Source organism: Pan paniscus, chromosome 1, assembly GCF_029289425.2.
Source record: "Pan paniscus chromosome 1, NHGRI_mPanPan1-v2.0_pri, whole genome shotgun sequence".
NCBI lineage: Eukaryota > Metazoa > Chordata > Mammalia > Primates > Hominidae > Pan > Pan paniscus.
In genome coordinates, this window is record NC_073249.2 from 39,460,013 (window position 1) to 39,475,470 (window position 15,458).

General features: G+C 38.8%; 1 protein-coding gene across 2 annotated transcripts in view; it reads right to left on the reverse strand.

The window, feature by feature from the left end:
* SYT14 (synaptotagmin 14) overlaps positions 1-9,244 on the reverse strand; it is a 233,572-nt gene extending 224,328 nt beyond the window's left edge. For both annotated transcript variants that reach the window (XM_034946017.4, XM_034946008.4), the window contains exon 1: positions 9,083-9,244. In XM_034946017.4, coding sequence (XP_034801908.3) covers positions 9,083-9,095 — 13 coding nt within the window. In that variant the 5' untranslated portion in view covers positions 9,096-9,244. The remainder of the gene's footprint in view (positions 1-9,082) is intronic.
* Between the last annotated feature and the right edge of the window lie 6,214 nt (positions 9,245-15,458).

Below are 15,458 nucleotides of genomic sequence, written 5' to 3' on the forward strand. Positions count from 1 at the left end.
GTTGATATTTTGGCCTCCTCTAATGAATCACAAATGTTCTTAATGGCATCTAGAATGATTAATCCTTTCCAGAAAGTTTTCAATTTACTTTGCCAGGTCCATCAGAGGAATCACTATCTATGGCAGCTACAGCCTTACACAATATATTTCCTAAATAATAAAGCTTGAAAGTCTTAATTAATCCTTGATCCATGAGCTGCAGAATAAATGTATTAGCAGGCATGAAAACAACCTTCATCTCCTTGTACGTCTCCATCAGAGCTCCTGGGTGAGCAGATGCCTTGTCAATGAGCAGTAACATTTTGAAAGGTATCTTTTTTCTGAGTAGGACTCAACAGCAGACTCAAAATATTCAATAAACCATGCTGTAAACAGATGTTCTGTCATTTAAAACCCCAAAATTTTAGGCTTTGTTTTCCATTTGTAGAGCACACACAGAGCACATTTAGCATCCTTAAGAACCCAAGGATTTTCAGAATCGTCAATGGGCACTGGCTTCCACTTAAAGTCACCAGATGCATCAGCCCCTAACAAGAGAGTCAGCCTGTCCTTTGAAGCTTTGAAGCCAGGCATTGACTTCTCCCCTTTAGCTATGAAACTCTTAGATGGCATCCTCTTCTAACAGGCTGTTTCACCTACAACGAAAATCTGTTGTTTAGTGTAGCCACCTTCATCAATGATCTCAGCTAGATCTTATGGATAACCTGCTACAGCTTCTCTATCAGCACTTGCTGCTTCACCTCACACTTTTATGTTATGGAGATAGCTTCTTTCTAAACCTTATGAACTAACCTCTGCTGGCCTCCAACTTTTCTTCTGCAGCTTCTTCACTTCTCTCAGCATTCATAGAATTGAAGAGAGTGAGGGACTTACTCTGGATTAGGCTTTGGCTTTAGAGAATGTGGTGGCTGGTTTGATCTGCCATCCAGACCACTCAAACTTCTCCATATCAGCAATAAGGCTGTTAAGCCTTCCTGTTACTCATGTGTTCACTACAGCAGGTAGCACTGTTAATTTCCTTCAAGAACTTTTCCTTTGCATTCACAACTTCGCCTACTGGCACAAAAGGCCTAGCTTTTGGCCAGTCTCAGCTTTTAACATGCCTTCCTCACTAGGATTAATCATTTCTAGCTTTTGATTTAAAGTGAGAGACATGTGACTCTTCCTTTCATTGAACATTTGTAGGGTTATTAATTGTTGTGTCTCAGGGAATAGGGAAGCCTAAGGAAAGGAAGAGAGACTGAGGGAATAACTGGTGGAACAATCAGAACACACACAACATTTATCAACTAAGTTTGCCATCTTATATTGGCATGGCTCGTAGCGCCCAAAACAATTACAATAGTAGCATCAAAGATCACTAATCACAGATCATCATAACAAATATAATAATAATGAAAAAGTTTCAAATATTACAAGAATTACCAAAACGTGACACAGAGACACAAGGTGAGCACATGCTGTTGAAAAAATTGTGCCAATAGATTCATTCAACAGAGTTGCCACAAACTTTCAATTTGTAAAAAATGCAAATTTGTGAATTTACAACAAAATGAAGGGCAAGGAGGTATGCCTGTACACAAAAATGGAATTAAACCCCAAAATTTAGTTCCTTTAAAATGGATCTAAGAGTCCTTTTCAAAATCAACTGTATTTTTTTGTCTACCATGTTTATTCTGACCATTAGCCTAAATCACCACAATTTACAGGTTCTACTTATTTCTTCTTGGTCAAACACTGAAAGGCTACTTTAGAAATGTCTTAAATTCCATCTCATCTAAAGATTCTTCTCCAAAGCACATGCATTAGTCAGAGCCTTTAAATGATCACCTAGCTTACATTTATAAACTCTTTTATAGCTAATCCTTATGCAGACACCTACACTGTACATCATAAGCATGAAACTACTAATGCAACTCCCCCCAACGAATTTAATCCACTTAGACCATCATCACTAACCTCTAGACATCTTTTAGTTTTGTCCCTAATTAGACCATTCAACGAATAATACCAATTTTGGTCACCAATTTAAAACACAGTGTTACATAAAGATCATTGCTTCTGAATTGAGTCAGACTTCAATTCTAAAGTCAGCATCACCTAGTACTGTCTTTGCAAACCTGTGCTTGTTACTTAACCTTTGGAGTAAGTAAAAATAATAGCTAAAGTAATGTATAAAATAGTAATAATAACCTCAGGACAGAAAATAGCTTTCATCTTGTATACTAATTCTGATGGATTGGGAGTAGCTGCTGGAGTGGGGGTGGAGGGTAGTGTTGCCAAGGATTCTGAAACCAAGTCCACAACTGGCAGGAAAAAAGATGTCTTAATAAAACAGATGTCTGCTGCAGACAAGAGAGGGAGAAGCAGTGCTATTCATGATTGAGAAAATGAATATATGTTGCCTGGCCCATGGCAAACACCCAAAAAAAGTTAATTCCCTTTGCATTCTTCACTAAGTAGAATATAAAATTCAAAGAAATTCAGGCTCTGGAGATGTTTTCTTCTCTTCTACAGTTATCATTGAATTTCAAGCATTCTCCCATGTAAATATTCCAAAATAAATGTTTAACTTTCTCATACTTCTTAACCTGTCCTCTTTTTTGAATTTTTTCTTTAAAAAAGAGAGAAAAAAAAAAAAAAAAAAAACTTCAGGCCTCCAACCCTCTGGGAGTTATCCTCCCAAATTGGAATTCCTTTACTTTTTGCTGTTGCTATGCAATTACTGTAGAATTAAAATAGTCTGAAAAAGTCAAGTCCATTCTATACTTTTACAAACTCATTTCATCTATGATATTTCTACTAAATAGCAGCCTACACTTTGAAACACATATTACCCCTCCAGCATCACATAAAATTAACTAGATCTTATTCACGATATCTCAGAGCACTTTATAATTTACAAAGCATGCTAAATATGGTATCTCATTTGATCCACATAAGTTCCTATGAATTTATTCAATAGTCTTTTCTAAGAGGTATAAATTTTATCTTATAAAATTAAATTACTGTTCACAAATTAATCCATTTTTCCAACTTTTGAGCTACTCTTTAATTCAATTCGTTTAGTCAATTATGTTTTTGACTGCTAGATGCTCATTAACGTAACACAATAAAACCTTAAGTATGTGCTCACAAAAAATTCTACTTAAGTGAATTTTCTAGTTAGCTGACAATAAAACAAAACCTTTTTTTTACTTCCGCACCAGATCATTTTTTAAAGCTACTAATATGCATTACTGCATTAAGTTCAGAATACTGAAGATAATTTAATATTCATTAAAACTTCTATCTCATGATGACTCAAAATAATATCTTGAATACCAATTCTAACATAGTCCTAAAAATGTGAAAATAAGAAATTGTTCTGAATACATGTGTGGCTCTTAGAAATTTGTTCATAAACTCCTAATAACAGCTTCCTGAGTTGTCACTATTTCCCCCTTCTAAAAAAATGGTAAATCAAGGGTTCTAATTCGATAGGTTCCAATTTAGCTATTACTATATATACATACAAAATATGCATATAATCATTTTACTCAAAAGCGTGAAATGTTTTATATATAGTAGTTTGTTCATTCTTACATTATTCATATGTAAGCACTTTCATATTAGGTAGTAATCGACTAGGATTCAGAGGAAAAGAATAAAAGAATAAAGTCAGCTAAATGGAAATAAAATTCATGAAAACAATCTATTATACTACCACACATATGCTATGTGCGAACATAATATTTTCAAATAAACTGATAATGCAAATAGTATTACTCAACAAATAACGAATTGTATAAATTAAGCCAGTATATGGTTCTCTCTGCTTTCCCCATTGGCATGCACTGCTGCATTCTCTCTCTTTTTTTTTTTTTTTTTTTTGAGATTGAATCTCGCTCTGTTGCCCAGGCTGAAGTGCAGTGGCACGATCTTGGCTCACTGCAACCTCAGTCTCCCGGGTTTAGGTGATTCTCCTGCCTCAGCCTCCCCAGCAGCTGGGACTACAGGTGTGCGCCACTACACCCAGCTAAGTTTTGTATTTTTAGTAGAGACAAGGTTTCACCATGTTGGCCAGGCTGGTCTCAAAACTCCTGACTTCAACTGATCTGCCCGCCTCAGCCTACCAAAGTGCACTGCTGCATTCTAATACAACCTTAAAAGAACAAAAAATAAAATACCACTGTGTCTCTAATGTTCCCTAAGTGTTTCTAATTTTGTGTAGTCGGTTAGAAAAGTAACCTTGAATAAACTGTAAATTATTCAAAAGTAAATCTATTGGGTTTTTTAACTGAATATTTCAAATGGCTTTTGAAAGTCTAAATTTTGCCTTAGAAATCTTAGAGCCAAAAGAAACCTTAAGGAACATCTCAGTATTCTTCTCATTATTGTAAAAATACAATATATGTATGTAGCAAACTATAAGGTACATTATTAATAAAAGTAAATGCACTATATACACACACATACACACACATAGATTCTCACTAGTTTAACCTTATTCTACATTTTTAAAAAATGTTACCCAGAGAAGTTAAGTAAAGTTAATATAGCAACGTAACAAGTGTTTATTTTTTACTTTGGCAAAACAGTTTGCAGAGTCTTCTGATACTCTTATGGAAGAGAAAGAAAAATGTGGACTGGATGAAGGAAGGAAGTTAGATCATTAAGGACCAGCCCTATCTCGAGGTTTTAAGAAACTCAGATTTGCATTTTGTAATATGAAGATAACTAGCACTAACTTGGAAAATGAATTGGAAGGAAACTTAACACTGGAAATGAGACTACTTAGAAAATTAATGCAAGTCTCTTAATGAGCGATAAGGACATAAACTAAAGTGAAGACACCAAGCAGCACAAATTGACTTGAATTGTAGACTTGGCAGGACTTAGTTATCAACAGATGTGGGAGGTGAACTATAACACAAGGTTGGTGTCCAGTTTTTTAACTCAGATTCCTGGTTACTTAAAAATGCCTCTCAGATGGTAAATCTGCAGAGTGGCGGGGGGGTTAAATTTGCACGGCGGCTGGGTTTGGTGGCTGTGATGACAACTTTGGGACATTCTGAATATCCTAAGCTTAACATTTTGGATTGCCGAGGACATCCATGTGAAAGTATCTAGCTACTATTTGGAAATATAAGTCAGGAAAATTCTGTGTTAGAAATACGCTTCTGGACAATGGCATAATTTATGATGACGATGTTCAGAATTCCACGAAACAATGCATAGAAACTTGGCTTGAGTTCATACAAAATACAATTGGCCCCCCATATCCACAGGTTCAGCATCTATGGATTTAACTAACCGTGCATGGAAAACGTAGTTAGGCCTACAGTGGTTGTATGTGTACTGAACATGTACAGACTTTTTTTCTTGTCATTATTCCCTAAAGAACTATTTACATAGCATTTACATTATAGTAGGTATTACAAGTAGACTGGAGATGATTTAAAGTATATGGGAGGATGTGCATAAGTTATATGCAAATATTATGCCATATGATATAAAGAACTTGAGCATTCTTAAATTTTAGTATCTCCAGGGGACCTGGAACCAATCTCCCCCACGGTTACCAAGGGACAACTGTATTCAGGTACTATACAAAATCTAAGGGGTACAAAAATGAATAAGACATTAACCTCTAGAAATTTACAGTCGGACAGGAAAAACAAATTTGTAAATAAGTGATTACTAAATTGTTCAATGCGTGCAATTACGGCAATGTGTATAAAGCAGACAATGGCAACAGGGTCAAGAATGGAAGCCACTAGAACATTAGGTCAGGTAGATTAAGACAAGACTGAGAAATATGTAATCAAGAGAGGAGGAAATTTCAAATACAACAAAAAAGTGTCAACACTATCAGATTAACAGAGGCCAACACTAGAAGAATTAATATGCTGGATAGCAATTACATCACTTCATAAGCTAGGCTACAACAATGATTCCCAACCTTGTATTGCCAGATCACTGGGCCAACAGTAAGGATGTGTAACTATTGTCAATATTTCAAAATGCCTTTCAAAAATTGTAACTTTGCCTAATATAGCCTAACTTCTTTACCGCTGACTGGAATTATGTTAGCTCCATGTGGTAACTCTATCATCTTACATTTGTCTCTTTTTTTGATTAATAGTTACACATCTGACTGATAAAAGGAGGAAATGAATGATTACTTAGTAGAAATAATTTTGTGTTATAAAATAGGTTTACACAGAGAAGAAAATGAAAACAATCCTTAGTACTTAAAAGTCTAGACTCAAGGGCTAAAACACTGGGCCACAGCTAATAAGAGTATGCTTAACAGATATAAACGATCTGTTCAGTTCAAAACATTGGTTAGCTAAGTAAGGGAGTAGTCAAGCTAAAAGAGACTGTGGTTTTAGTTGATTACAGCCTCGCTCTATGCCAACATGAAGCTCCAAAAAAACCTATTCTGATGTTAAGCTATATTAATAGGATTACACATAAGTGAAGGAGTGGTATAACAGTTTTGATGTATGCTATTCAACAATATAACTGGAATGAAATGGCCCACTACTATATTCCAAATTTTAAAACATACAACTACAGATCATCCAGAGGAGGGAAGTGGATATTTTATCTAGAAAACACTCTAGAGCTGTCTTCAAATGGCAGAAGGGATATCATATATAGAGAGAATAGTGGGCTTTTAATTTATTGCCACAGAAAGCAAAACTAGGATGGGTAGACAGACGTTACTGAATGGCAGATATTCGGCCAAATACAAAGACCTTATGAATATAAGAATTACTGCCAAAAAACAGTGTTAGACCCATCATCATTGAATGTTTTTATACAAAGGAAAGATGATCCATCTCTTAGCATTCACACTACACTGTAATTGCATGTTTAAAATTATCTGTCTCTCCGAATAGAACATGAACTCTTTGAGAGAAGGGTTATAGTCTTATTTATCTTTTTGGCCCCATGGAATCTAGCAATGAACATTGTATACAGCTATTGTACAAAAAAAAAAAGGTCTACTGAATTAATAGGTGAATGAAGAAACTGAATGTTTTAAGAAACACTTCACTGAAAAGATGAGACGCCCTTTTGGGCCCCTAAATTTTTAAGATGTCCTTAGTACAGAGTCTCATGCAGAACTCATTCTACTTCATAACACAGCCTAGGAAGGGTGTGCATAATGAATCTATTTTACTATGTGATAAGGCGCACAGTTAGGCTAATTCGAACTGCCATCTTTATCTGAAGTGCTAATATTAATTACAGTTTCTTTGCCAAACTAGAAAAGATATAATTCCTGATCTTTGTATTATGAAACCGTAAGCAAATGCTTCAGTATGAAAATATTTATGAGAGTATCTCAAACACAGAAGAATCTCTAGAATGTGAGGATTTTAAAAATCTTATTCTTCAAACATGTTAAGCAGTAGGCAGAGTAAAATGCCATCAGGTGACATGGAAAATGAATCAGTAACACTTAACTGCCAGTAGAAAGAAAGGAAGAACTAAGAAAAAACGGAAAAAACTGAAAAGATTTTAAGAAATTACAAGTTATAGCATCATATCCGAATGGCATCTGCCTGAAGGATTTTCCTCATGCTCTGCCTAAACCTTTCTACTTTCACGTGGTGCGGTAGTGTGGTAGTGTGGTAGAGTTTCACGGCTTCACAAGAAACTCTACCACAAACTAGTTGGGAAAATAAAGTACACAACATAAATCAGTGGGTTTGGTTTCTTGATTTTTAACCTTTGGTAAAAGGACAGTGAGGGAAACAAATGTTGAAAGTACTGCTGCAGATAACAGGAACATCATAGATTACAGGTAGATCTTATTCCCCACCATTTTAACTTAAGCAGACATTTGAAACTGTCTGAATGTGTCTTCTATACAATAGGTACTCCCTCTCTTAAATAAATAAGCTAAATGTAAACACACAGCTAACTCTACTTTGGAGTCCACATGATCCGACAAAAAGAAGTCCCCAGAGATGCCTACTACCAGTGATTGATCACTTAGAAGGGAAACGCTTTAAAAAGTTTTACTTAGGAACACACTTTCAATGTAGAGAAATAATGATATAGCTATAGGTACCTTGCACAGCCGCACAGATGAATATACACACACAGGGAAAATTTACAAATTACTTTCACTGTTTGAGTTAATCTAAGAGACAGGGCCTGGAAGATGTAATCTTTCACATAAATATCCTAGACGTGTGAAATTAATTCTCACAATCTCTTCCTTAAAAACAAGGCAAAATATAGACACTTGGTCCCAGTTACATGTTTCTGGAACAAGAGAAAAATACACTTTAGTGTCAACTACCTTATCTAGGAACTTAATTTTTATTAAGCTGTTTTTCGAAATATGAGCATTGTGGCACCATAACACTTCATAGACTGGTATTTGCAGGATTCTAAGAATGTGTGCTTGTTGTAAAGACGTTATTTACTTCTTTTCATGGAGAAAAACAGTTTTGAGTGTTGGGGGGGAACAAAACCACTTGAGGAGGAAATTAACCTAACCCCAAATTTCCTGGACCCCCTACAACAGCAAACAGAAGGGGAACGGACAGAGAGTGTAACCCAGCATCAGCCCGAGCGGGCACAGGGAAGGGTTAGGAATGGGACAAAAAACTGGACTCTCAGTTTGGCAGGAAGGTGGGTATTGCGGAAGGATGGTTTGCCGCGGCCGGGGAAAGAAAAGAAAGGGCAGCTTGAGCCCCCCGTGGCCCCTCGCTCCTCCCAGCCCGTCCCGTGGGGTGTGCAGGGCCTCACCCCGACCTCCACTCCGCGCGGCCGGCAGGAGGCGGCGGCCCGGACGCTGTACCTGCCCGCCAGCCCGCTTTGCCCCGCGTGCGGCCGCCGGGAGGCCGGCAAAACCACGAAGGCCGGGGCGAGCGAGCCAGTCGAGCCCGGCGTCCCAGCGGCGCCGCTCCGCCCACCCGCCTCCCGAGACGCGGCCAGGACCCCCGCGCGTCTTCAGCCGGTTCCAGACCACAGGAGGCGGCCCCGTCAGCGCCTCGGCCTGCCGGCGCACCTCCGAGCCCCCCGCCAGCTGGGCGGTCCCGGTCCTCGCTCCCCGCTGTCAGCCTCCACTTACCTTCAATCGCCATGATGGGCTCGCCATGGACCGCACCAACTGGATGGCGGGGGCAGCAGACGCGAGGGCTGGCGGAGGACGCGCTGAGTCCGCCAGCGAGAGGGGCGGGGCCCGGCCCGGAGTCGCCCGGCTGCGCGGCCGCGAGGGGCGCCGCGGGCGGGGCGAGGGAGGGGCCCCGAGCGCGCGAGTGCGGGCCGCGGAAGAAATGGAACCTTCCCGGGGCCGCCGCTGCCGCCGCTGGCACGTGACGCCACCCCGCCCCCACCCCACCGTACCCCACCCCACCCCACCGCCCCCACCGCGCCTCGCGCCTCGATTCGAAACAGGTGCCCGGCCCGGAGAGCCACGGGCCCGCGCCCGAGACCCGCCCGAAGCGCGCCGAGCTCGTGTGGGGGCCCGAGCCCAAGCTTCCTGGCGCCGGGCGCCCTCCCGTCCGGTACTTGGAGCAAACGGAGTCCATGAAGGAGGCGAGTGGCAAATGATGTGGTCAGGACCATGGACAGGTCTCCTTGGTTGAAAAGGATTCCCACCCACTGACTCTCAGATTCGGTAATAGGAAGTCTGTTTTGGTTTCGTTTGGTTTTGTTTTGTTTTGTTTTGCCCGAATCAGCCACATACTCGTCTCAGATCTCCGCTGTGGAGAAACAGCTAGTTGGCAAAAAGCAAAAAGGAGAGAGGAATCCTGAGCACAGCAGTGGTCTCTCTCTCTCTCTCACACACACACACTCACTTGCACGCACTCACTTCACCCCTTAGCCTCGCTCTTGATAAGCCTTGCTGCCACACAGAGCTTGGCTTACCTCTTGGAACTCAGAGTTGGAATTTGTCTACACATTGCAAACGCACATTTGAAGCCACACAAAAGTAAGGGTCAGACGGACGTTTTGACAAAGGACCTGGAAAGCATGTCACACGCAGGTTTTTAAAAATTTGTAAACCTGTGACCATTGTGAACAGTCCCAGGCCAACCCTGAGCACATCAACAATTGGCCACTTAGTTTTTACTTAAGATACTTGAACCGCTCAACCATTTACCAACTCTCAACTTCATTTAGTAATTTGAGAACCTGGACAATCAACGGCATAAACAACATTGAGAAATAGGGAGTTTAGTGATTCTCTCTTGTGGAGGAAATGCTAATTCCTAGAGCAAAATAGCTATATTAGGGACTGAAACAAAGAAGAAAATATTTTACACTTATGTAAGTAAGGTTGGACTGTAAATCTAGAGCAGAAACTGTCTTCCATTGCTTTTATATAACCTCTCCCTCAGTCGCATTTTATGCTCAATAGACATTCATCCTTTACCATTTTCTTTAGTTCAGTGAGTATCTGTGAAGCCAGCACTGTGCTGAAAACTGGCTACAAGCAAGAATTGTTATTGAAGGATCAAAGAAAATACTGTTTTACTCAGGAAACATTAAAATGCCTATACTTTAGGAAAGCTCCATGAGAGAGTTTATGATGGACATCTAGAGGATTCGGGTAAAATGTTTAATGACATTTTCCCCAGGCAGCCTCCCTTAAAACAGTCTTGAACTCCAAGACATTGATCTGAACTTGACACCACAGTTGTGAGTTGTGGTTTCTGGCTAGTTCTGAGTAATCCAATTGTTCAAACTTTTAAAGAATTTCATATTGAAAGCCCGAAAAATGTAACCATCCTTTCCTCACCAATTACATAGTTACTAAGTAAATAACCAGATTATGTGAGTTTCCATAACCTAGATTAACATCGCTACTATTTGTCCAGGAGACTTATTTGTCCAGGAGACTCATGTGGATGAACTGGGGAAGAAGGAAGATAGTTCCTAGAAGGAGGTTGTTGGACAGAAAGAACTTAACTTATGCCTAGTGTTCCATTATTGGAACGCTAAGCATGCGGGAGTTGTTTACATCCTGCTGCTCAAGGTCATCGCCAAGGTCTGATTGCAAAAATTCTAAAAATTGCAACCTCAGGGATAAATGAGTTAAGTAGTAACTACAAAGGTACTGTACTGTCTAGACATCCACCTCTTGTCTACCTTCTAACTCTTTTGCAAGCACTTGCCTTTCATCGTACTTCCCTGCAGTTCCCTTACAGCAGAGCTATCCAAAAGAATTGTCCGCAACTATTAAAACACTCTGTATTTGTGCTGTCCAATACAGTGGCCCGTAGCCACCTGTGACTATTGAGCACTTTAAACGTAGGGAGTGCAACTGAGGAACTGAATTTTTAGCTTTATTTAATTTTATTCAGTTTAAAGTTTAAAAAGCCACTTGTGGCTATTGTCTGCCATATCAAACAGCATAGACTTAGAGCTACAGAAATGGCATGGTAGTGTTCAGCCAGGAACTAAGAAAGAAGATCATTTAATGAGCACTTGGTGAGATAAACTGTAATGTCTGTAGTGGGAAAAGAATAGCAGCAATTTCCCATGTTTGGCAATTCTATCTAATGACCTGACACTGTTAAGAAATATATCCATCATGCTGTGTGGAGGTAGTTAAAGATGGAGATGGAAAAAAATAACCAGAAATCAGAATAATTTTGTTTTCTCTTCCATTTCCTCCAGCAAATATTTTCCTCAAGAGTTGTCATTTACTCTACTATAGATAGCACAGTTATAACAGGGAAAACTAACATGAAATATTCTAGAATTATTTTTGTTCACTTAGATCAAATGGTAGTTTTTTTCCTGCCACCTAAAGCTTTAGAAGTAACACAAGCTCTAGCAAAGAAAAGAAAGAAGTAAGCAAATAGCACGGACACTAATTTATTATCCTGTGCTTTCCTTCCATGGTATCTTCTAAGCGTTTCATTCAGACAGAAGGGCCAACTACACTTCCTTTTCCTCTGTAACTATGATATTATTCCTGTATAATCTGCTATAATTTTCTTATTGCTCACTGAAGTTATTGCTATTGGCTAGCTGCATGGAGCAGTACACAGAGGTTTTTCAAAAGAATAATAACACAGCACGATACTGGCCTGTCAGCTCATAGGAGTGAACAGAACTTTTAAACATATAGACCAATTTAACACAAAATGATCAACAAGTACATGCTTAGTAGGATACAGGCTACTGTAACTAAGTGTTCTTATTCACAACAAAGAAGTTATTATTTTATTCTAGGTAAGAGTACTTGACTATATTTAAAACCTTTTTTCACAGCTGAGTGTTTCCATGATAATGACAAGTGACATTTATATAGTGACTTTCAGAGGTCAAAAAGTGTGCCACAAACCTTTTACATGACATAAATATGTCACCCACCAGTAAATGCAGCCACCTATCATGTAGAAAGCGGAAGCAACTTTTAGAAGCCCTAAAGAATATATATATACAGGAAAGAAATTGAATTTTACACCTAGAATAAATTGAGTTAGATGAGAAAATGGTCTTCTGCTGCAAAAACATTATTCAAATCTTCTTGGTTTATATAATTGCAAATTTGGACAGGGTAATGATGTGTGGAATAGAGGAAGGAAAGTCAAAGCAAAAGATAATTTAGGATAATCTGGAAAAGAGATGATTAGGGCATCATTTAGAAAAAGGAGGTAAAATAATGGGCTTGATCAGACCAGAGAGTCTATGAAGGTCACTAAGATCTTTTATTGCTTACACTGTTCAAATACAATGCTGTCAAACATTATTCTTTGTATAAATATAGGTGCTCAATAAATTGTTGTTAAATGAATAAATTATAACAGGCTTGGTGTCATGTATCCTTTATAATTGTAGTTCTTAAACTCTGATGCATACATCTACACAAAAATTGGATAAAATAGCCATTGATGATTGTGATAAAGAGAAGCTAAAAATGGATTATTGAAAACTCTTTATGTAAAATAGTATTTCTCATTATCATCTTCCTAATCATCATTTCCTAATACAGAATTTCTCTTTGCTTAAGTATTTACTTACTGTTATGAAGGAAAGGGAAAAAACTTAATAGTTTAACATGGTATAACATGCCATAATCTGACAGAAAGTTTATTAGTGTTTTCTATTTTAACATGGAGCAATTTACTAAAGGAATTATGGAACATTTTTTAAGGATTCAGAAAGAAAGACTATAAAATCAATTATAGAATGACTTGTAAGAGTACAATTTTGAATTGTAAATGATATATTAAGGACTGGAAGTAAATTGTGAGACTCCAAGCACAATTCATGTTTCAATTGCTATGGTAAAGTTTTCATTTCATGAAGATACTGAATTTTTAAAATACTAAAAAACTGATTAAATAAACTCTTGATAATAAGTACTTAAGTAATCCAGTTTGTCTCCTAAAACTCCATGCATAAATATTTAGCTTAGTTTTTGTTTATTTGTTTGTTTGTTTGAGACAGAGTCTCACTCTGTTGCCCAGGCTGGAGTGCAGTGGCATGATCTTGGCTCACTGCAAACTCCACCTCCCAGGTTCAAGCGATTCTTCTGTCTCAGCATCCCAAGCAGCTGGGATTGCAGGCATGCACTCTGCTAATTTTGTATTTTTAGTAGAGGTGGGGCTTCACAATGTTGGCCAGGCTGGTCTCAAACTCCTGACCTCAAGTGATCCACCTGCCTCGGCCTCCCAAAGTGCTGGGATTACAGGTGTGAGCCACCGCACCCGACCTTGCTTAGCTTTCAGTAGAAAAGATGACATAGAAAATATGAGATAAAGCAGTTAGGGTACCTGCTACTTCTACTAGCTTCTGTTCACTGCATCTGATTGTTATGAATTTACAGAGGGGAAATGTACTCCTGTGCTAGATGCTAAGCCATGTTTGTTTTCTTCTCCCCCACACTCCTCACCCAACCAAAATACACTTGATTGAGTTTATGTCTATATTGTTAAATATTAATCCAACTGAATTCACCATTGTTCAAGAGGCTACTAAATTTCAAACTCTCAATCTAAAATGTAACAACTACATTGTCCTTTGTAATGTTTGCATAACATTTCCACTGGGATCCATTTCTAAACCTTTTAAATATCAGACTATTACTTTCAGTTGCCTACTGGTAATTTCCACCTGTTACGCTCAACCTACTTGTTAATCAAACTCACTACATTGTCTTTTAAAAAAAAATTATTCCTCTTCCTTTATTCACCACCTAAGTTATTGATACCACAATCCACTAAGTCGTCCAAATTAGAATGACTTAGAATTATTTGTATTCCTCACTCTCAAAAGGTCATTAAATCTGTAGATTCCACCATATGTGTATAATCAAAACCCTACTTTTATCTCCTTTTCCTAATGGATGCCCTCATCATCTCTTTTCCAGATTTTTACAATAAATTCCTAGATTATCTTCCTACTTTGACTGTCTTTCCCTTTATTCCACATATCATTACCTTGTGCAAATTTATATTCTTCAATTCTATCAATATTATACACTGCATTTCCAAAATACATACCTGAGCATTTTATTCTTATGTTTAAATCTTCAGATAATAGTGGTGAAAGGGAGATGTATGTGCATTAGTTGATCACAGACTTTTAACAACTTTCTAGAGGGAAAACTTTAGCTGCAATGGATATATCAATAGAGAGAAATGTCAGCCCAGAACTCATAGAAGAATGCCAGAGCAATGATGAAAGCTGTCTTTCCCAATAAAGCACCAGGGACCTCGGGCTTGAAGTGGATAGAAATGAAGTGGAAAACAGATTCTAGGGTAGAAGTAAGGGAACTTAATTAAAAGCCTATCAGTGGGCCGGGCGCAGTGGCTCATGCCTGTAATCCTGGAACTTTGGGAGGCCCAGGCGGGCAGATCACAAGGTCAAGAGATTGAGACCATCCTGGCCAACATGGTGAAACACCGTCTCTACTAAAAGTACAAAAATTAGCTGGGCATGGTGGCACGCACCTGTAGTCCCAGCTACTCAGGAAGCTGAGGCAGGAGAATTGCTTGAACCCGGGAGGCGGAGGTTGCAGTGAACTGAGATCATGCCACTGCACTCCAGCCTGGGCAACAGAGCGAGACTCCATCTCAAAAAAAAAAAAAAAAGCCTATCAATGGATAGCTAGTTCAATCCAGCCTCCCCTATTTTTCTCAAACCCAAATGTATGGATAACTGCCAGAAAGAAGTGAAATTTGTAGTATAGAATCAGAGAATTGTAAATAAATTGAACATCTTTCTAGAAAGAGGTAAGGCTCCTAGTGTTGGCACCCTGACATAAAGCCCTCTATATTTTGATATACTAACTACATGTATTATTCAACCTGGGCCTTTATTTTAAAATATAAGTTCTTAAATAAAGGATCTTTAGACATTTGTAAAAGACCTAGGAGAGGTTGGGCTCAGTGGCTCACACCTGTAATCCCATCACTTTGGAAGGCTGAGGCAGGTGGATTGCTTGAGCTCAGGAGTTTGAGATCAGCCTGGGCAACATAGTGAAA